The 23145-nt window shown below is 45.3% G+C and overlaps 1 protein-coding gene across 7 annotated transcripts in view; it reads right to left on the bottom strand.

Annotated features, from left to right (window-relative positions):
• AGAP2 (ArfGAP with GTPase domain, ankyrin repeat and PH domain 2) overlaps positions 1-23145 on the bottom strand; it is a 526417-nt gene that overhangs the window by 20990 nt on the left and 482282 nt on the right. For all 7 annotated transcript variants that reach the window (XM_033938398.1, XM_033938399.1, XM_033938400.1 and 4 more), the window contains 2 exons: positions 22972-23062; positions 895-1117 (listed from right to left, as the gene is read on the bottom strand). In XM_033938398.1, coding sequence (XP_033794289.1) covers positions 895-1117; positions 22972-23062 — 314 coding nt within the window. The remainder of the gene's footprint in view (positions 1-894; positions 1118-22971; positions 23063-23145) is intronic.

Raw genomic sequence — 23145 nt, 5'->3', positions numbered from 1 at the left:
CACAAAATTACCGCATGCTAAACCGCACGGTACGCTTCTAGAATAACACCAGCTCAATGCTGGCGTTAAGGTCTAGCGCATGCAGCAATTTAGCACACGCTATTCTGCGCGTTAAGGCCCTACCTTACTAAAAGGAGCCCTTAGACTTTTCTTATATATTTCAACATTATTTGAATTCCCTTCATTCAGGGGTTGTCAGTATAAAAGATATCACAAACGATTTGATCTTCACCAGTTATTTTCCATTTCCACATCCTATGTGAATTTTAGGAAATTGTTAAAAACTGATCGTGTTGATGTTCAGCAAGGTCCTGTGGTACACAAATGTTATGTTATGTCTTGTAAATTCAAGAAAAATATATTTTTATTAACACTTTATGTTAAGCAATTAAGTACAAGTAAGTAAACTGTTTTCTTAAATATCAAAGTCCATAATATTCTCGCTTTTCCACTGAGTTGACATAATTTGGTCCCTGTCCCCACCCATCTTCAGTCAGTTTGGATCAAGGATCTCAAAGTCCCTCTTTGAGGGCCGCAATCCAGTCGGGTTTTCAGGATTTCCCCAATGAATATGCACTGAAAGCAGTGCATGCACATAGATCTCATGCATATTCATTGGGGGAATCCTGAAAACCTGACTGGATTGCGACCCTCAAGGAGGGACTTTGAGACCCCTGGTTTGGATCCATCCCCAGTCAGTTTGGATCCATCCCCAGTCAATTCTTTTCTATTCCCACCCAATCCCTGGCATAAATGGATTTTTTTTGTCACCAGCACTACTGAGTCCCATGGATTTCCATTGACTCCATCCCCTTGCATGCCTCTAGTTGTTTTAACACCAAAAAAAATAAAACTTTAAGCAAACAAATCACTATGAATTGTCATATCCATTACCTGGAGGAATCACTGGTGGGCTTTGTGCGGCCCCTTGGATTTCTTTCCCAGATGCTGTTGGCCATTTCATTGCCAATAGAGGTCAGAACCAGTGTCAGCTCCAGAGGCCAGTCATCTAAGTCAAGTGAACGCACCCGAGACAAGTGAGTGCCCAAATTTCGATGGATTCCTGAGCATTCGATGCAGATCAGTGCACCTAGGTTCAAACTAGCCCAGGTTGGGTCTGAAGGGTAGGGGTTGAAGAAGGAAAAAATATAGACAGAAAGGTAGGAACAGAGGTACAGAGAAGAAATTCAGATAAAAGAAAAAAGCAAATGGACAGAGACAAAGAAAATTAGTGAGAAAAAGAAGAGAAAGTCAGAGTAATACAAATATGAAAGACAATGACAAAATAAGAGTGAAAAAATAAAGAATGATTAAGACAAAGGAAAAAACAAAAATGGAAGACAGAAACATTACTTTATTTCTACTTCATCAAACTGTAAGCAAAAGCAAAGCTTACAGGACTTCAAACATTTGTAAATTCAAACATTAGAACACAGAAGCAGATTAAGTATTACAGTACATAAAAGGAAGAGGAAGGAGGGTCTGGGTGTTACACTAGTTATGGAAACCTATACAAATCCACAAAAAGGAAGACAACAAAGTCAGTTTGCAACAATGGTATTACAATTAGTTAAAGTTTCCAAGAAGAGATAAGGTCAACCAACACAAAACAGCATCAAGGATTTGATACATCCTAATAGATGACTAGTTTCTTAATAAGGGCTGCAGATTGACATGGTTACAATTTTCACTGACAGAGGAAGTGCAATGACTTATAGGTACTAAAGCCTAAACCAGGGGTCTGCAACCTTTAAGACATAAAGAGCCACTTGGACCCGTTTTCGAAAAGAAAAAAAAACTTGGAGCCGCAAAACCATTATAAAACAAATCTAACACTGCATATATTGTTTCTTATCTTAATGCTATATACAGGATCACTAAATTGAAAATAAAATCATTTTTCCTACCTTTGCTATTTGGTGATTTCATGAGTCTCTGGTTGCACTTTCTTCTTCTGACTGTGCATCCAATCTTTCTTCCTTTCTTTCAGCCTCCTGTATGTTTCCTCTCCTTCAGACCTCATTCTCTCCCCCAACTTTTTCTTTCTGTCTCCCTGTTCCCCCTTCTTTCTGTCTCTGTGCCCTCCCCCAAGCCACTCGGTTTGCTGCCACCGCAATCGGGGAATAGCCCCCATGCCATCGCCGTCCCAAGCTTTCCCTGCAGAAGTGTTGCGCTGACCAGCATTCCGCTCCCTGACGTCAATTCTGACGTAGGAGAGGAAGTTCCGGGCCAACAAGGCATTTCTCTTCATTCCAACCAGCCTGAGCCCCATCTCTCCTTGATCCAGCATTTCCCTTCTGTGTCTGTCAGAATTACCATTCCACCTATTTTCCAGCATCACCCTTCTTTGTGTCCATCTCACCTATATCCCTATCTCACCATTTTTTCAGAATCTTCATTTGTCTCTGTCCTTGTCTTTACCCCATGTTCACCATTTTCCCTTTCAATGTCTTTATCTCCCCCCACACACACACTTTTTCAGTATTACTTCTATGTCTCTATTTCACCTCCTCTTCATGTTCCCTCTGTATCTCTATCCTTATTCAGTAGGTCCTGCTTACTCTTTCTCTTCTTTGTGTCACTATCTCCATTTTCAGCTTTCCCCCCTTTTCCTTTGTTACTGCACCCTGTAGCTAGAATCTTTCCACCCTCCCTCCACTCCGGCCCAGCCCAGTATGAAAGATTTCCTTTTGTTTCCCTCCCCTCTCTCTTTCTCTCTCTCTTCTCCTCCCTCACCCACGAGTCCTGCATCTGGCCCTCTCCCTTCTACCTGCACCTGGCAACACCCCCCTGCTCCGCGGCTCTCTTCAGCAACTTGTCAGCAGCGGTGATCAAGACAAGCTACCGACATCGAGGCCTTCCCTCTACGATTCCCGCCTTTGTGGAAAAAGGAAGTTGAAACAAGCGGGACTCGCAGAGGGTAGGCCCCGACGTCAGAAGCTTGTGTCGATCGCTGCTGCTGAGTTGCCGAAGAGAGCCGCGGAGCAGGGGATGTGGCCGGAAGCAGGTAGAAGGGAGAGGGAGATAGGAAGGCTGTAGATCTCCGGAGCATGACACCGACCCCGGCCAGGATGATTTCTTTTTCAGGCACCTTACAAGTCCAGCGTCGCGGCGGGAAATAGCCATGCTGAGCAGTGAGCTCAGCACTACACAGATGAAAGCCTTGCTTGCTGATTGGTCCGGCGGCACGGCGGGGCGGGGCCGCCGGACCAATCAGCAAGCAAGGCTTTCATCTGTGTATGTGCTGAGCTCACTGCTCAGCATGGCTATTTCCCGCCGCGACGCTGGACTTGTAAGGTGCATGCCTGCGTGACACACTACCGGAGCCGCAGCAAAGGTGGAAAAGAGCCGCATGCGGCTCTGGAGCCGCAGGTTGCCGACCCCCGGCCTAAACCATCGACAGCTGAAAGATATCTGTAACATAGTGGGTATAATGCAGTGGTCTCAAACTCAAACCCTTTGCAGGGCCACATTTGGGATTTGTAGGTACTTGGAGGGCCTCAGAAAAAATAGTTAATGTCTTATTAAAGAAATGACAATTTTGCATGAGGTAAAACTCTTTATAGTTTATAAATCTTTCTTTTCGGCTAAGTCTTAATAATAATAGTCATTTATAGCTAAAGAGACATATGATCAAGAAACTTTTATTTTACTTTTGTGATTATGATAAACATACCGAGGACCTCAAACTAGTACCTGGCGGGCAGCATGTGGCCCCCCAGGTCGCGAGTTTGAAACCACAGGTATAATGAGAATGGGCTAAAAAGAAAGAGAACAATACCAAGGAACGTGAAGGTGTTCAAGACTACATGGCTGACAGCTATCAGACATCCTCAAATAAAGTGGTGCATACAAGAGCAACTCGTTATTTGCTAATATCTTCTATTACTATGTACAACAGAAAGTACTGGCACTCTCCTACAACAGATATTTTCTAGAGACGGCAGAATTGGTTAGATCAGTGAATTGCAAACTGTGTGTCACAGCACACTCAAGATTCTGGGTGTGTCGCCACAGATTGAAGGATACATGACATATACTGAGTAGTGCTGCCCGATTCAGGAAAAAAAAATTTGATTCGATTCAGCTTATTGAATCGATGATTCGATTCGATTCGATTCAATTTTCCTGCCCAATTGGGTGTTTTTTAAAACATCCTGGTGGGTTTATTTTATAGCCCCTTCACCCCTTTTATAGCCCTTTGCCTTCTCCTAACCACACTGGCGCCATGATGCAAACAAAATAAACAAACAAAAAAGACTTTTCCTCTCTCTGTTAAATCCTAGCTCACGTTTGCGGTCTAACACCAGCTCTGGCAGGATACACGTTTCAAATCTGACATATTGTAATCACAAAATGGAAAATACAATTAGTTTTTCTACCTTTTGTTGTCTGGTCATTATTCAAATCTTGTTGGTCCCAGGCTCTGGTTGTCTTCTGATAACTTGCTTGCCAGGGTATCCTTCTTTCTTCTTTCTCCGTGCTAACCATCCGTCTGCCATCTCTGTCCTCCCCTTCTGTTTCCCTTCCCTCCCCCAGAGGTCTGGCATCTTTCCTTTTTTTCGTCTCCACAGATCCACCTTTTCTCAACTACCCTTTCATTAAGCATCTCTCCCTCCTTCCCCGCCACCCCAGGGTCCACCATCTCTCCCTTTCTGTTCCTTTCATCCCTAAATCCCATTGTCCACCATCTCTCTCCCTCTCCTCTGTTTTAGACCCATTATTTCTTCCCCCCAAAGTCCGGCATATGCACGTCTCTTTGAACCCCCCCTTCCACCACTGTGTACTTCTACACCAGGCCCCCTTCCCTGAACATCTGCACCCCCCTGAAGGCCTACACCCCACCCCTGAAGGCCTGCATGTCCCCACCCTGAAGGCCTACACCCCATCCCTGAAGACCAGCCTGTCCCCCCTGAAGGCCTGCACCCCCCCTGGAAGGCCTGCCTGTCCCTTCTGAAGGCCTGTACCCTGGAAGGCTGCACCTCCCCCGAAGGCATATACCACCCCCCGGAAGGTCTGCACCCCCCTCCCCCTGGAAGGCCTGCGCGTTCAATTTAACTAAATTCAGCAGCCTGCATAAGATCACTGGCTCTAGCGATCTTTGCAAGCTGCCATACGGCAGAGAGAAGACAACTCGGACGTTGTATGGCAGCTTGCGAAGATCATTAGAGCCAGCGATCTTCTTCTGCTGAATTTAGGTAAACTGATGTGGGAAAGCCGGACAGACACTAGCGGGGAAGCCACTTCCCGACTGACCCTCCCCACTTGCCCTCTAAAGCAGGAGTGGCAGGCCAGCAAGAGGCAGCGCTGCCGCTCCTGCTTTAGGGGCGAGGGGGGAGGGTCAGTCAACGAATCGGGAAGCCGATTTTTTTGCTTGGTAAATCGATTCACCCAAAGTGAATCGGTGAATCGATTCAAATCGTGAATCGGGCACCACTAATACTGAGCGTCACTTCTGGCTTCGGCACCTCACCTTCTCTCCACCCCCACACAAACCTCATTTTGTTTTCCCTGAGCTCAGGGCTGTGTCTGGAAGGCCTCCGAGTGTGCATGATATAGATTCTTACCAAAATATGGTAAAGACGTCCAGACACTGCAGACATTATACCAGCCTGATGCACAATCCAGAATAAAATGCACATTGAATGCAAGGACTATAATCCTCTGAAAAATTACAATCAAGAGCAATAATTTCTCAAATTATTTTCTAATATAAAGACTTAATTTCATTGTAATATAATTTCTCTTCTAACACTATAAGCCAGTGTCTCTAAAACATTTTTAGATCTAGCACATTAAACAGAGCAAACATTTTTCGTGCCACATTATAACTGAAGATATAAAATTGCAAAACCAACAAAAAATTAAGGGCTCCTTTTACGAAGGCGCGTTAGTGGTTTAACGTGTGTAATAGCGTGCGCTAATCCGCCAGCCGCACTAGCTGCTATCGCCGCCTCTTGAGTAGGGGGCAGTTTTTCGGCTAGCGTGGGGGTTAGTGCATGATTAAAAGTCACGTGCACTAAAGCCGCTAACGTGGCTTCGTAAAAGGAGCCCTAAATTTGAAAGTTATTTAAAAGAGAACAACTGCTATGTATTGGTAATTGTAACAACGGTGAAACTAAAGTAGTAGACAGAATTGCTAATCAATGCAATAGATGTGCTTGATTTTGAGTGCAAATTAAATCAAAACGCATCTCGATAGTTGACAAGCAAACATGCATTTCATCATCTACCATCTGCAGTTGTTCTCTTTTTTTCATTTAATTTCTGTCAGAGCTGAAATTCCAAGTTCACAAAGATAAGAAGATCCAAACAGTAAGAAAGCCTTGATTAAGTTAGAATAACTATAGCATAAAAATAAAACTAAAATTTCTTACCGTCAGTTTTCAAGGACCAATCACATCAAAGAATGATGCTTGTCTGGGTGGTTATATCCTTACATACAGATGCTCATAACATTGACAGATTCTTGCATACACAACTTACATGTCATCTACTCTAATGTATACTTATGAAAATAATTTTTAAAATTAAACTAAAATTCTGGAACCTCTCGACTTTAGAGAGAGCCCTCTCGTTCTCCATTCCTTCGAGACGGTGAACAATCTGTCATTATTTACTAAGTCTATTCCCTTCAGTATCTTCAATGTTTCGATCATGTCCCCTCTCAATCTTCTCTTTTCGAGGGAGAAGAGGCCCAGTTTCTCCAATCTCTCACTGTATAGCAACTCCTCCACCCCTTAACCATTTCAGTCGCTCTTTTCTGGACCCTTTCGGGTAGTACTGTGTCCTTCTTCATGTACGGCAACCAGTGCTGGACGCAGTATTCCAGGTGGGGGCAAACCATGGCCCAGTACAGTGGCATGATAACCTTCTCCGATCTGTTCGTAATCCCCTTCTTAATCATTCCTAGTACCCTTTTTGCTGCCGATGCACATTACGCAGATAGCTTCATTGACTTGTCAACCAGTACTTCCAAGTCTCTTTCCTGGGGGGTCTCTCTGAGTACTGCACCGGACATCCTGTATTTGTGTATAAGATTTTTGTTACTGACATGCATCACCTTACACTTATCCACGTTAAACCTCATTTGCCATATCGCAGCCCATTTCTCAAGCATGTTTATATCACGTTAGAGGTCTTCACAATCCTCCTGTGTCTTCACTACTCTGAATAACTTTGTATCATCCGCAAATTTAATCATCTCACTCGTCGTGCCAATTTCCAGGTCATTTATAAATATGTTGAAGAGCACGGGTCCAAGCACTGAACCCTGCTGCACTCCACTTGTGACGCTTTTCCAGTCCGAATTTGTCCATTTACCCCCACTCTCTGTTTCCTATCTGCCAGCCATTTTTTAATCCATGTGAGTATTTCATCCTTGATTCCATGGCTTGCAATTTTTTGAAGTAGTCGTTCATGCAGGGCCTTGTTGAACGCCTTCTGAAAATCCAGATATATAATGTCGACTGGGTCACCCTTGTCTATCTGCCTGTTTACTCCCTCAAAGAAGTGCAGCAAGTTCGTCAAGCAAGATCTTCCTTTTCTGAAGCCGTTCTGGCTGGCCCTCATAAGATTGTATCCATAAAGGTGATCAATCATGCGGTCCTTTATCAGCGCCTCTACCATCTTTCCCAGTACCGAGGTCAGACTCACCGGTCTGTAATTTCCTGGATCTCTCGAAACTTTCTTGAAGATCGGCGTAACATTCGCCACTTTCCAGTCTTCCGGAATCCTTCCTAATTTGATCGACAGATTGGTTATTAGTTGAAGCAGTTCCTTGATTATCCTCGGATGGATGCCAACCGGTTCCGGGGATTTATCGTTTTCAAGCCTATCAATCTGCTTGCATACCTCTTCTAGATTGACCATCAACCCTGTCAGTTTCCAGTCCTCGTTTCCTGCGTATAGCCTGTCGGCTTCCGGTATGTTGTGTTTATCCACTTCGGTAAATACAGATGCAAAAAATGTGTTCAGTTTGTCGGCGATGGCTTTGTCCTCCTTTAGCACTCCCTTTATTCCATTGTCATCCAACAGCCCCACTGCTTCCTTCGCAGGTCGTTTCCCCTTAATATATCGAAAGAATGGCTTGAAGTTTTTTTGTCTCCTTGGCTATTTGTTTCCTTGTAGTCTCTTTTGGCCCCTCTTACCACCTTTTGGTACCTGCTTTGATGTTTGTGCTTTTTCCAGTTTTCATCTGTTTTTGACCTTTTCCATTCCATGAACGAAGTTTTCTTGTCTCTGATCGCTTCCTTCACCGCTACAGTGAGCCATGCCGGTTCCTTGTTCTTTTTCCTCTTGGATCCCTTGTTGATATGCAGTATATACAAATTTTGAGCTTTGGTGACTGTGTCCTTAAAAAGAACCATGCTAGCTCTAGCATTTTTACAGTGCTTATCCTCTTCTTAATCTTCTTCCCCACCATGAGTCTTATCCCTTCGTAATTTCCTTTTCGGAAGTTTAGTGCCAGGTTGAAGTGGATCATATTGTGATCTCTGCTTCCCAGCGTCCCTTCTACTTCGACACCTTGTGCCAGTCATCTTAGTAGACATTGCTGCCTAGATGTCCTGCCATCATCTGAAACTAAATATGTCCAAGACTGAGCTCCTCCTCTTTCCTCCCAACTCTCTGCTTCCCCTCCTCTTTTCTTCATCTAGGTAAATAATACTGTCATTATTCCAGTCTCCTCTGCTCACAGCCTTCAATTCTGACCTCTCATTTTCTATGCATATCCAACAAGCTGCTAAGACCTGTCGCTTCTATCTCTTCAATATCACCAAAATTCGCCCCTTCCTCTCTGAGCACACTACCTGGACCCTTGTCCTAGCTCTCGTAGCCTCACACTTAGATTACTGTAATCTACTCCTAACTGGTATCCCGCAGTGTCGCCTCTCCCCTTTACAATCTGTGCAAAACTCTGCTGCACAACTCATCATCTACCAACCTCGCTACGCTCATTTCATCCCTTTCCTTAAGTCACTTCACTGGCTCCCTATGTGCCATCGCATACAGTTCAAGATTTTATTGCTGACCTATAGGTATGTTCATTCTGCTGTCCCTCAATATCTCTCCTTATATACCTCCCAGAGAACTCCGTTCCTCAGATAAGTCACTCTTAGCGTTACCCTTCTCCTCCACTGCCAATTCCAGACTTTGTTCCTTTCATCTAATTGCCCCTATGCCTGGAATAAATTACCCAAGTTTGTCCATCAAGCCCTTTCTCTTGTTTAAAACAGACTAAAAACCCACCTTCTTGATATAGCTTTCAATCCTTAACCCTACTCCTCTGCCCTCCAACCCAGCCAGCTGATTGACCATTCCCCTTGACTGTATCCATGACATCTGTTTGACTGTATCATCTGTTTAGATTGTAAGCTCTTTCAAGCAGGAACTGTTTCCTTATTCTTTGTGACTGTGCAGCACTGCATGGGTCTGGTAGTGCTATGGAAATAATTAATAGTAGACCCATCCACTCTGAGCATACTACCTGGACCCTTGTCCACATTCTCGTAACCTCACACTTAGATTACTGCAGTCTACTTCTAACTGGTCTCCCGCAGTGCTGCCTCCCCTTTATAATCTGTTCAAAACTCTGCTGCATGGCTCATCTTCTACCAACCTCACTACACTCATGTCACCTCTCTCCTTAAATCACTTCACTGGCTCCCTATTTACCTTCACATATAGTTCAAGCTCCTATTGCTGATCTACAAGTATGTTCATTCTGCTGCCCCTCAATATCTCTTCTCTCTCCTTATATACCTCCCAGAGAATGCTGTTCCTCAGATAAGCTGCTCTTAGCTGTACCCTTCTCCTCCCCGATGGATCAGGGGATAATCGCCAACTTCAAACATCATTATAGGTCGCTCATCCTAAGATATATGATGGCAATGATTGATGCAAGCATGGAATCCAGCCCCCGAGCTGGTGAACTTGTGAGAAAAATGAAGGTGATTGACTCGTCACATGGTACGGGAGACATGGAGTCGAGTCTCATCATCCACAATTTCAAATTGCTATCGATGGGCAAGCTTCATTCATGAATAAGCTGACACTTCGTCCACTCCCAGTTGAACTCTCGTCACAAGAATTTGAGCTGTATGTCGCCATTGACAACGATATGCCCACATCATCTGACAGCACTAATTCTGATATCTGTACAGTCATAAAGTTACTGCAGACACCCAGAAGTCTGATGAGGATGGAGATACTGCTGCGGTCATCACGACTAATGAAACACCTGCAGAGATTGTTTCCTTCTCAGACGCACTGAAGTCCCTACACACACTGCATTGTTATCTGGAGATAAATGGATGTCACGACTATGGCCAGTTTTACAGCATCAGTAGTCAAATACACAACTTGATAGTGCAATCTGCGTGCAGAAAACAATGACTGATTATATCAGTAGGATGTTGGTTTTAAAAAAGGTTTACAATGTTTTGCATTAAACGGTACAGTGCTGATTCTAAAACTGAACCGTGTAGAATTGTTTTACGTATGTTTTTTTTGCTGAATAAAAGTTTTATTGTATTTGACTACAGTGTACTGTGATTTTTCATGACTAAAAAGTGGTACTCCAATTAGGCGCACACTTAGTTTAAGTGCACGTTTTGGTCCAGTCTGGAGGCCTTGCACTTAAGTGGAGTCGACTGCAATTCAAAATAGAAGCCATTAGAAACAGTAAGAGGCTTTTAAAAATTAGTTGGCAAGATTCAAAATGGCTGCTGCGGCAATGTTTTGGAGCCCAAAACAGCTCACCAGAGCAAAACTAAAAGTAAAAAAAAAAAGCTCAAATAAGGATTTTAGATACAGCCCCAGAACCCTTTAATTTAGTCACATTTTTACTCACCCTGATATTTCCCATAAGCAGTAATAGCCTGTACTTACAGATCTGCTATGTGCTGTGCCTGAATCAGCTCTTTCTCCAGCTGGCAAATGGAGAAAGATTTCTGTCTCTGACAAGCAAAAAGTGAATCCAGTGGCTTGTCTTTTCCAGCAGCCAATCCTCCATCCTCACTCTGTTCCTTGCCATTTTACAATCATTTTAGCTTATTTTACATTATTGTAGACTATTTATGTTTTGTTCCCCTTCCTTTTGTTATTTTTCCCTCTTCCTCTCTCTTTCTTTTTATATATATTGTATTTCTGCCCATTTCCATCCTGTATCGGTAAGTCAATGTTTGTCAGTGTGTCTGATCATTTGAAGCATTGTTTTGTTATTTGTTTTTAATGTACATTTTTATTATATCCTGTTTTAATATATTATGAAAACCGCTTTGAATTTTGATAAGGCGGTATATCAAATTTTAAGAAAACCTGAAACTCCATTTGTAAAAATGATAGATAAGCTTATAAAGCATAAAGATGTTTTTTTCTCAGGGCAATATCTCCAAATTGTTTAGTTTTGTGCATGAATACAATCCACCAGACTTCAAACTATAAAATTACTCAGTCCACAATTTGTTAGTTTGCAAATTCTTCAGTACGATGGTCTCCAGCACCATAAACAATTAAACTTATCAAAAGAAACCTCAAAACTCTGGAATTCAACAGAGATAAAGTAAATATCAATCAATCCCTATTGGAGCTCTACTTTATTATCATTGATTTAAATTTAACAAGATCTGGAGAAAAAAGAGAAAGGGAGAAAAACTCATCCACTAACAAAACTCCATGACAAGAATGAACCTCACTTCTAAGCCAGAATATTGCATTATTCCAAAAAGTTTCTGTCTGGAGTTCATAAGATGTAGCATGTTTAGGAAATATATCTATATGTTCTTGGAAGTTCTTTTTGATCAAGCTTGTGCCACCCAAAATGATGGAGTGGTGAAGCAGGGTGCATGCATGAATTGGAATAAGCAGCATGAGTGAAAAGCATTCGGGCAGTAAGTAGCTCCAGATTAAGCATTTGTGAAATGGACACTCCACTGAGCGTTTCTATCTGCCTAAATCACAGCTGATATTTAATAAGATATTTAATAAGTTAATAAGTCACTGCTGATATTTAATAACATAAGAACATAAGAATAGCCTTACTGGGTCAGACTAATGGTCCATCAAGCCCAGTAGCCCGTTCTCACGGTGGCCAATCCAGGTCACTAGAACCTGGCCAAAACGCAAGGTGTAGCAATATTCCATGCTACCAATACAGGGCAAGCAGTGGTTTCCCCCATGTCTTTCTCAATAACAGACTATGGACTTTTCCTCCAGGAACTTTCTTAAACCCAGCTATGCTATCTACTCTTACCACATCCTCTGGCAACGCATTCCAGAGCTTAACTATTCTCCGAGTGAAAAAAAATTTCCTCCTATTGGTTTTAAAAGTATTTCCCTGTAACTTCATCGAGTGTCCCTTAGTCTTTGTAATTTTTGACAGACTGAAAAATCGATCCACTTGTACCTGTTCTATTCCACTCAGGATTTTGTAGATTTCAATCATATATCCCATCTCTTTTACAAGCTGAAGAGCCCTAACCGTTTTAGTCTTTCTTCATATGAGAGGAGTTCTATCCCCTTTACCATCTTGGCCACTGCTCTTAGAACCTTTTCTAATGCCACTATATCTTTCTTGAGATAAGGAGATCAAAATTGAACGCAATACTCCAGGTGAGGTTGCACTATGGAGCGATACAGGGGCATTATGACATTCTTAGTCTTGTTAACCATCCCTTTTTTAATAATTTCCAGCATCCTGTTTGAAATTGATTTTTGCTCTAATGGATTGTGATAGAAGATTATGAATGTGAATATGAATATAAGTGAATAAGTAATATAAAATATAATATAATATAAGAAATAGTTTCAAGTTTCATTTAAAATTTGATTAATCGGGGGTCACGTGATGAGGCTTAGCTGAGCGGAGGCTTCCAGCCCGAGCTCCGTTCCTTTCCAGTCCTTTAAGCTTTTATTGCAGTGCTTACCTCGTGGCTGGGTTTGTTTTTTGGTCTCCAAGATACGCTGAGACCTCGCAGCACAAGGTGGTGGCGCAAATTCGCCTCGGGGGTAGTGTCGGGTCCCGGGTCATGCCCTCGAAGACTCCGCAGCCCGTCAAACTGCGACAGACCATGCTTCCCTCAAATATGGCGGCCGCCAGCGCTTCTCCTAAAACCACCGTCGCGCTGCAGGAGGAGACCATCAGGGAGTTGACTCGGCATCTGTCGGCCCTGATCGATGACAAATTTGCCCGATTTCAGGCGGCGGTCAACGAGATGAAGGACTGTGTCGAGCGCCAAGGGTCTCAAATTACCCAGCTGGAACAGCGGGTTTCGGCCCGGGAGGATGCAGCCAGGCTAACTGAGACGCGGGTCCGGGACTTGGAAGCCACCTGCAAGTTACTCCACTCCCATCTGGAAGATCAGGAGAACCGGGGGCGGCGAAATAATTTGAGGCTGATTGGTCTCCCTGAGCGGATCAAAGATCCTGAGCTGAAAGACCTAATGGAAAAATGGCTGCCAGAACATGTGGGCTTGCACCTTGAAGCAGGAGGCTGTGTGGTTGAGCGGGTGCATCGCATTGGGGCATCGAGAGGGGATGAGGCGCGCCCAAGACCGGTGATTGCCTGATATCTGAATGCAGCTGTTAAGGATCGTATTTTGGCGCTGTTCCGCAGATCTGGGACTTTGGCCTATGAAGGGGCGAAGCTCCTGCTTTTCAATGACTACTCGGCGGATGTTGCGGGGAGACGGAAGGCCTTGGCTCCCTACTGCACAGAGCTTCGGAACCGTGGTTTGAAATTTGCTGTTCTCTATCCAGCCAGGGTCCGGATTCATACTACAGAAGGGGCTCGTCTGTGTGAGAACAAGGAGGAGCTGCAGGCCTTTTTGGCGGAGCGCCGTGAGGAGGCTGCGTCCTAGGTTGCCCGGTCCTGCCATACAAGGTCCTTGCTTCACTGACTCCTCCAGGCTCGTGTGGGATCTTTCTGTGGACCGGGGGAGCGGTGTGGAGCCGTTAGTGACTTTTGGTGCTGGGCGGTTGCCCCTAAGGGGGCTTCCCTTGCACATGACTGCCCCTGTCCCAGTTCACTTTGGGCCTATTATTTCCTGGCGCCTGGACTGTGTTCCCCCTCGAGATGGCTGGCGGACTCTTCCTTGTTCGGGATGCTGGCTTATACTGCTTTCCGGGGGGGGGGGGGATTTGTTTATTTGCCTGTATAGGTTGGGGATACTATTGGTTTCTATATGTCTGCTCGATTCCGAGGTGGAGGCACCTCTTTTGGGGGTTGCTCACCTTCCCGGGATCAATGGAGTCATGATCTGAACTGGGCTGTTGCTGTTCTTTGAAGTTTCTGGTATTTGCATTGTATTTCCTAAGTTTTTGCAATGTTTTTGATTCTCTGTTCTTTTGTGGCTGGGCTGGAGGGGGGCGGGGGAGGGTTATATGGGGATGTTTTTTACCTTTTGGTTTTGGAGGTTGTGGGTGCTGGGGGGGTATGTGGGTGCTGGGGGGGTATGTAAGCCTGCCTGGTGGCAGGGGATGGGATGTGTATACTTTTGTAGTGAGGGGGGAGGGGAGTAGGGTGCGGGCTGTGTGGCTGGGGGGGTTTGTGTGGGGGCTGTCTGTGTGTTGGATTTGGGGAATGTTTGCGGGGTGCGGACGGCGGGGTGGGGGGATGCGAGGTTGTGGGTACTCCTTTTTCCATGGGACCCTCCAGATTTGGCAGGGGAGGGATGTTGTGGTACGATGGGGGATCTGGGGTGATTCCCTGCTGCACTCCCCGGGTTTTTGGATGGTGGGGAGGAGGGGGTGGGTAGGAGTGGATGGGTGGGGGTTGTACCTTGGGGGGGTTGGGGGTTGGTTTGGCCTTGGAGGGGGGAGGGCTGGGTTAGGGGGTGGGTACCCCTTGGCGACGGGGAGTTTTTCTCTTCTTTCCTTTTTCTCAGAGGGCTCTGCTGGGAGGCTCTTTGGGAATCTGAGGCCCTATGTTTTTCTTTCCTGTTTCTTTGCAGCTCACATGGTTATGGCTGATCTGACTTATATAACTCTTAATGTGGATGGTCTCCACTCTCCCATCAAACGTAAGAAGGTGTTGTCTTTCCTGAAGAGGGAAAGGGTGTCAGTGGCTTTCCTCCAAGAGACCCACCTTACATCTAGTGAACATTCCAAGTTGGTCAGGGACTGGGTGGGGGAGGCTGTGTACTCTTCCTATAACTCCAGACAGCGTGGGGTCGCTATTCTTATCAATAAAGCGGTGGTGGCAGTTACGCATAAGACCATTGTGGATCCCCAGGGCCGTTTTGTCCTTTGGGCTGGCACCCTTCAGGACCGTTCGGTGCTCTTGTGCAATATTTATGGCCCTAATGTTTATGCTCACTCTTTCTTCTCCGCTGTGCTTGCTCATATTTTGGCCTTGCCTAACTATGAGCCCATTCTGGCAGGGGATTTCAACATCACTAGCGATCCCACCCTAGATTGCAAACCTCCGAGGGCGGTGTGGGGAGATAATGAGCGTATTGGCGTGAATTTTTTGATGAGTGAACTGGGACTGGTTGATGTGTGGAGAACTCACCATCCTGGGGAAGTGGATTTTATGTTTTACTCCGCAGTGCATCACACCCACTCCCGGTTGGATTACATCTTGATGCCGTCACAGGCCATCTGCCATAGCTACGAGGCCTTCCATTAGCTTTATGTAAAGTGGGATTTAGGCTATGGGTCTGTAGTTGGATGGTTGGTCTGTTGCTCCTTTGGGGTCTTTTAGGATCAAAGTTATGATGATTTTGCTGAGGTCTTGTGGGAACTGGCCATTTGTGAGTACAATTTGTATCCACTGTAGGAGCAGCATGTGGAATAGCATACTGGAGGTTTTCAATAAGTATGGTGGGCAGTGGTTAAGGTCGCAAGCTGCGTGACTGTATGGGAAGTTGAGATCTCTTCTAGGTGAATAGGTGTTCCACTGATAGTTGCGATCTTACTTTTGAAGAATGTGGCTAATAAGGTGGCTGAGGGAGGGGGGAGTTGATATTGGTCAGATATGGTGTGGTGTCTGTGAGTTCTTTTAGTAACTGGAAAAGCTTTTTTGTGTCTTGGGATCCTTCTCCTATTTGTTTTGTGTAGTATGTCTTTTTCTTTTTTCTTTCAGCTTTTGTTTGTATTTTTGGTGTAGCATTCTCCATGTTGTTTTTGTGGAATCTAGGCTATTTTTTTCTCCATTTTCTTTCTAGTTGTCTGCATTGCCTTTTGATTTGGAGTAGTTCGTTGTCGAACCATTTGTCTGATTTTCTATGGATTCTGGTTTTGGGTTGTTTTGGGGCTAGCTCATCCATGGTTGCTGTACTTAGGTGGCTCCATTGTGAGATGAAGTCTTTGGGGTTGTACTTTTGGATTATGGTGTCTGTTTTTGTCCAGCTGCATCAATAGGTAAAAGTCAAAATGTGTTGTTTCAACTGAGTAGGCCTGGACTGCTTTGGTTGTCATCTATCTTACTGGTGAAAACAAGATGTTGCACTTGCTGAAGCTGTCTCTGGAAAGGCAAGAAAGTTCTTCCACAACAGTAGTAATTTTGACAATATTGAGATGCACTGAAATATCTAGAGGAAGACATAATCATTAACAGAACAGCAGACAGATGCTGCAAAGTGAAGCAGTGGTCCTTAATGATATCTACAGTTTCTTTCTCTTTATATTCAACTAGTGTTTAAGCCCGTTAGATTAACGGGTGCTAGATGACCGCCTCTCCTGCTTTTGAACCTGGGCAGAGGCAGAGCCGGGGCGGGAGGGAGTGACAGTGGGAGAGCAATTTCAAAGCCTCGGCAGCGGCGGCTCCTTGACCAATCCGCGCTTACAACGTCCCCACACTCGCGGTCTGGCTGGCTCCCCCACCAAAGCCCTTCGCAGCGGCAGCCCCTCCCGCATCCGTCCCCGCGTCCTAAGCCTCTCCGAAGGCCGGCTCCCACGAAAATGGTGCCCCTCTGTCCAAAGCCGCCGCAGCAGCCTCCCTCAAGACACATTTCAAATCTGACATATTGTAATCACAAAACAGAAAATAAAATTATTTTTCTTACCTTTTGTTGTCTGGTCATTATTCATACCATGTAGGGGTCCCAGGCTATGGTTGGCTTTTGATAACTCGCTTGCCAGGGCCCCTTCTTTCTTCTTCCCTCCCTCCATCCCTGCAGCTGAAGACAGGTACCTCCCCCCAGTGGTCTGAGACAGGAGGGAGCAGTTAGGAGAGGGTCTGAGGGCAAAGAGGGGCTCAACAGCGCACAATCACCTTTCCTTCCCTCCCTCCATCAGGTGCAGTGAATCCACCAATGTTAAAAGGAGCCGCGTCGAAATCGGAGGCCTGCCACTGCCGTAGCACTTTCCCCTCTGCCTTGGTCCCGCCCCTTCTCTGACATATGGGACCGCGGCAGAGGGAACGTGTTACGGTGGCAGCAGGGCTCCAATTTCAAAGCAGCTCCTTTTAACATAGGCGGAGCTGAACTGTACCTGATGAGAGGAAGGGAAGGAACGGTGGGGCAAATTTCGGCAACAGCAAGAATTGTTTGGCGGGCCAAGCACCGTGAAACTTTGTTTCTTTAGGCAGCCCCGGTTGTTTACTTGGATTCAATGTCAGCATTAGTGTTCGCCGGCCGCCAGCTGTGAGAGCCGGGTGAGGAAGGCTGCCGCAGCCTTGCGGCTAGGTAGGGGGACAACAATGGCGCTTATGCTCAAGCCCCCGCCGCAGCTCCTCTCTCGATCCTGGTGCGGTTCGAGAGAGGAGTCGTGGCGGCGGCTTGAGCATAAGCGCGATTGTTGTCCCCCTACCTAGGCGCAAGGCAGCGGCGGCCTTCCTCACCCGGCTCTCACGGCTGGTGGCCGGCGAACCCTAATGCTGACATTGAATCCAAGTAAACAACCGGGGCTGCCTAAAGAAACATGGTAATCATATTCTGTCCTGAAAGCCCTCGCCGCAGCTCCTCTCTCGATCCTGCTGCAGTTCGAGAGAGGAGCCATGGCGGCAGCTTGAGCATAGTTCACAGTGAGAGCCAGGGGTGCGCATGCGCAGTCCTGTTTCCGCGACGGATCAGGGAACACGACTTTTGAGTGCACATGCGTGGCCTAGCATTTTATTATATTAGATAAGGAATCTCCAGTATATGGAACATCTGCCCAACCTAGTGTGAACATCCTCACGTAGGACAGAAAAGCACATACAAACCAGGCACCTTGGAACAATGGTAGAAGTTGAAATTCTGGTGGAAGAATTGATTGAAGCCTCATTTTTAGAATGTAAAAATGAGAATTGATATTTCTGGGTCCAGTTGTGCACTATTCCAGTAGAATTTAAGAAATGGGTCTGCTCACATAGAGACTTTTCTGAAATACATACAGGAGTGCAAGTGTATTTGCCTGTATGTGTAGTGGCAGCAGCCATTTTACAAAGTATATGAAAAACTTAACTTTGCACCATACGTGTTTAAGCTGTGAACTACCAATTTGCATGTGTAACTTGTACATGTACATGTACACCTATATACCTGCTATTTTGCAATCTAAAAGTATACATGTCACTAATTAACAATAAAGGCTGCAATCCTTATTTCATTTTGGTGAAGGAAATAATTAATGGGGAATTAAGAAGGAGAATTGTCTTAATCCCTCCTATAAATGGCTGGTCCAAATGTTCTAAAAACATATATGTGTGAAGGAACAGCAATAAATCCGACAGTGAAATTTCAGGTCACACATGCCCAATATTGGAACATACATGTTATTCCCTTTCAGAAATAAATAATACACATGTAAATTTTGTTCCTGCCCAAAATACACCACGTCGCCATCTACACATACTACAGATTTACTGAATTTCTATAATCATATTTTATACATATATGCAATACAGATACGTAAATGCTAGTATTTACATGTGTAAATCACAAATAGGGCTTCTGAAATAAAGACACAAGATGGGCTCACATTCATCAGCTTCTGCTAAGATAGTCCATATTTGTGGTAAGAGCCTGGATGAGAAATCTTGCATATTTTGGAAGATGGTATACATATAGGACTAGATCTGTAAATGTTGCCCAAATTTTGGTGCTGTAAAATATAAGTGCATAGTGCAATTTCTAGAATAGTGCTTAGTGCTGGGATCCCTGTCTAATTTTTGGTGTGAAGATTTACACTGACTCAAACCTGGTATAAATCCTCACACTTAAATTAGGCACAGATCTTCCATATTCTCTAAAACTGTGCACAAATTCTAGAAGCCCCACTGACCCACCCAAGCCCCTTCCATGGCCATGCCCCCTTTTCAGATCTGCACATAAGAATTTATGCACGTATCTTTATAGAATACAGAATAGGAAGATGCACACATAAATTTAAACTGTTGCCAATCAGCACCAAATGATTGTTAGTGCTCAATTATTGCCAATTAATCACTCATTTGCCAATTATAGAATACATCTGATGTGCACCAAATTTTGACGCAATCTTTGCAGTCACCTTGATAATTTTCTGAGCTCAGGAAAGGACTAGATGTCCCTGTCTGCCAGGTATCTGGAATGGGCAATGAAATTCTGCAGCTGGATAACTGTGGGTTATTGGGACATGTGGAGCACAGCAGGATTGGTCAATCTCTGCTTTTTTTCTTTTTATTTAATTGTATTTTTATATCTTATTGTGAAATAATATTGTAACCGGATACTGTTTTAATGGCTTGGCCTTAGCCTTGAACCATGGATCTTTCCCTTAAAATATTGAGGACATGGCTGAATTCCAAATTCATTTGACACATTTCTTTGCAGGACATAATAATAAATAAAAGTAACTAATTAAACTTCCTTTTTTATGAGAAAAATGACAAAAAATTTCTGATGGAGACAAAAGAAGGATTAAAAGCTTCCTCAGTACAAAACAGCTTTGTTTTTCTATCTATTTATCAAAGTGAAATAAAGAAAAATGTGATGCTGAACTGACTGCTGGATAGGAAAATCCTTTCATGTACTACTACTACTACTATTAATTATTTCAGAGCTTTACACTAGAGAGTTGCGCGGGGACAGAAATCCCACCCGTCCCCACCCGTCCCCGCCAAAATCCCACCCATCCCCACCCGTCCCCGTGAGGAATCCCTCCGTCCCCACCCGTCCCCGTGAGGAATCCCTCCGTCCCCACCCGTCCCCGCGAGGAATCCCCTCCGTCCCCACCCGTCCCCGCGAGGAATCCCCTCCGTCCCCACCCGTCCCCGCGAGGAATCCCCTCCGTCACCATCCTTCCCTATAAACTTCAGAAATAGTTATTTTATTTAATTATGCTACTGAATTAAAGGCTCTGGTAGAGACCCATTTACAAATAAGCAAAGAGACTATTAATTTGGAAATATTAATTGGGAAGAATACATACTTTGTAAATGGGTTTCTACCAGAACCTCTAATGTAAATATAAAATATAAATACTCAGCTGATGAGAACCCACAAACTGTCAGCTGAGGACTTCCTTTGCAGTTGGCCTGGGGTCCCTTTTGCCAAGCTTGGCAGGCAGCAGTAGCGTCCCTGAGTCACAGATGCTGGCACCTCAGTGGCTCATGGATGCTGCCAGCGACTGCTGCGCTTGGTGGAGGGGAGTTCTGACCATCTCTAGAGGAGGTCCTCTGCTGGCGGTGCTTGGGGATCCCCACCAGTCACAGCAAGGGCCAACAAGTACTTCAACACTGTAGAAATAAAACCAGAAATGCATTTCCTTTTCTTTTGAACACAAAACAAAGATATCTGCCATATACATTTCCCAAGGCAGATGACTCTATGCAATGTCACCTCGGTAACAAAATACAAAAATAGACAAATACACCCCCTCCCTTTTTACTAAACCACAATAGTAGGTTTTAGCACAGGGAGTTACGCTGAATGCCTCGCGCTGCTCTCAATGCTCATAGGCTCCCTGCGCTAAAAAACAATATTGCGGTTTAGTAAAAGGGAGCCATAGTGCAAAATATAGACAGCAGATATAAATTCTCAAAACAGACACATTTTGATCACTAAATTGAAAATAAAATCATTTTTCCTACCTTTGCTGTTTGGTGATTTCATGAGTCTCTGGTTGCACTTTCTTCTTCTGACTGTGCATCCAATCTTTCTTCCTTTCTTTCAGCCTCCTGTATGTTTCCTCTCCTCCAGACCTCATTCTCTCCCCCAACTTTTTCTTTCTGTCTCCCTGTTCCCCCTTCTTTCTGTCTCTCTGTCTGCCCCCTTTCTTTCTTTCTCCGTGCCCTCCCCCAAGCCACTCGGTTTGCTGCCACCGCCATCGGGGAATAGTCCCCAAGCCACCGCTGTCCCAAGCTTTCCCTGCAGAAGCGTCGCGCTGACCAGCATTCCGCTCCCTGACGTCAATTCTGACGTAGGAGAGGAAGTTCCGGGCCAACAAGGCATTTCTCCTCATTCCATCCAGCCTGAGCCCCATCTCTCCTTGATCCAGCATTTCCCTTCTGTGTCTGTCAGAATTACCATTCCACCTATTTTCCAGCATCACCCTTCTTTGTGTCCATCTCACCTATATCCCTATCTCACCACTTTTTCAGAATCTTCATTTGTCTCTGTCCTTGTCTTTACCCCATATTCACCATTTGCCCTTTCAATGTCTTTATCTCCCCCCCCCCACACACACTTTTTCAGCATTACTTCTATGTCTCTATTTCACCTCCTCTTCATGTCCCCTCTGTATCTCTATCCTTATTCAGAAGGTCCTGCTTACCCTTTCTCTTCTTTGTGTCACTATCTCCATTTTCAGCTTTCCCCCTTTTTCCTTTGTTAATGCACCCTGTAGCCAGAATCTTTCCACCCTCTCTCCACTCCGGCCCAGCCCAGTATGAAATATTTCCTTTTGTTTCTCTCCCCTCTCTCTTCTCCTCCCTCACCCACGAGTCCTGCATCTGGTCCTCTCCCTTCTACCTGCACCTGGCAACACCCCCCTGCTCCGCGGCTCTTAAGCAACTCGTCAGCAGCGGTGATCAAGACAAGCTGCCGACATCGAGGCCTTCCCTCTACGAGTCCCACCTTTGTGGAAAAAGGAAGTTGAAACAAGCGGGACTCGCAGAGGGTAGGCCCCGACGCCAGAAGCTTGTGTCGATCGTTGCTGCTAAGTTGCCGAAGAGAGCCGCAGGTAGAAGGGAGAGGGAGATAGGAAGGCTGTAGAAGCTCCGGAGCATGACACCGAACCCGGCCAGGATGATTTCTTTTTCAGGCTGCTGCTGCCGCTGCCATCCCCCACCCGAAATGACAAAAAACAGCCTAATGCCCGCGTCGGGAAATAGCCATGCTGAGCAGTGAGCTCAGCACGTACACAGATGAAAGCCTTGCTTGCTGATTGGTCCGGCGGCACGGTGGGGCGGGGCCGCCGGACCAATCAGCAAGCAAGGCTTTCATCTGTGTACGTGCTGAGCTCACTGCTCAACATGGCTATTTCCCGACGCGACGCCAGACTTGCATCGCCAGAATTTAGGTAGGTTGTTTTCATCCCCGTGGGAGTCCCGTGGGCAAGGGGGCGTCCCCGTGGGAGTCCCGTGGGTCAGGGGGGCATCCCCGTGGGAGTCCCGTGGGCCAGGGGGCGTCCCCGTGGGAGTCCCGTGGGCCAGGGGGGGAACCCGCGGGATCCCCGCGGGACCCGCGGGATCCCCGCGATCCCCGTTCCCGTGCAGACCTCTACTTTACACTAGTTCTGAGCTCTGGGACAGTTCCATTCCGATGTTGTTGGATGACATCATTCTCTTGTGTGCCTGATTCAATCATAGTTGCCAAAGGAAAATGCCGAGCACCCCATTCCAGGTGACCAAATCTCGGCTGCTTGATACAGCTGAATTTTTATCTACTTAGCAGCACTTATCTCAACTCTATTATATAGTGAATACTACTGGAACTCTTTGGAATGCCTGATATTGAAGTTATATAAGAAGAGATGCCTTGAACTCTGTATCCCATCACTATTACAATTAGGTTTTCCATCACCTTTGACTCACTTTACCATAACATTGTTAAGACTGGGACTTACTTGGTGCCCCACAGTCCACGCAATGGGTGTTGCCCTTGGTGTTTCGGATGGCTTGAATTGCCACAGCCTCACTTTGGCTGTCCATACGAGCCTGCCCATGGGAACAGAAAGAGAAAAAGAGCATCAGGCAAAGGGAGCATACAATAAAAAAGATCAGGCACATACTTGTTCCCT

The sequence above is a fragment of the Geotrypetes seraphini genome, chromosome 3 (genome assembly GCF_902459505.1).
Source record: "Geotrypetes seraphini chromosome 3, aGeoSer1.1, whole genome shotgun sequence".
Taxonomy (NCBI): Eukaryota; Metazoa; Chordata; class Amphibia; order Gymnophiona; family Dermophiidae; genus Geotrypetes; species Geotrypetes seraphini.
Note: the sequence above shows the minus strand (reverse complement) of the source record. Positions and strands in the feature narration are given on the sequence as shown.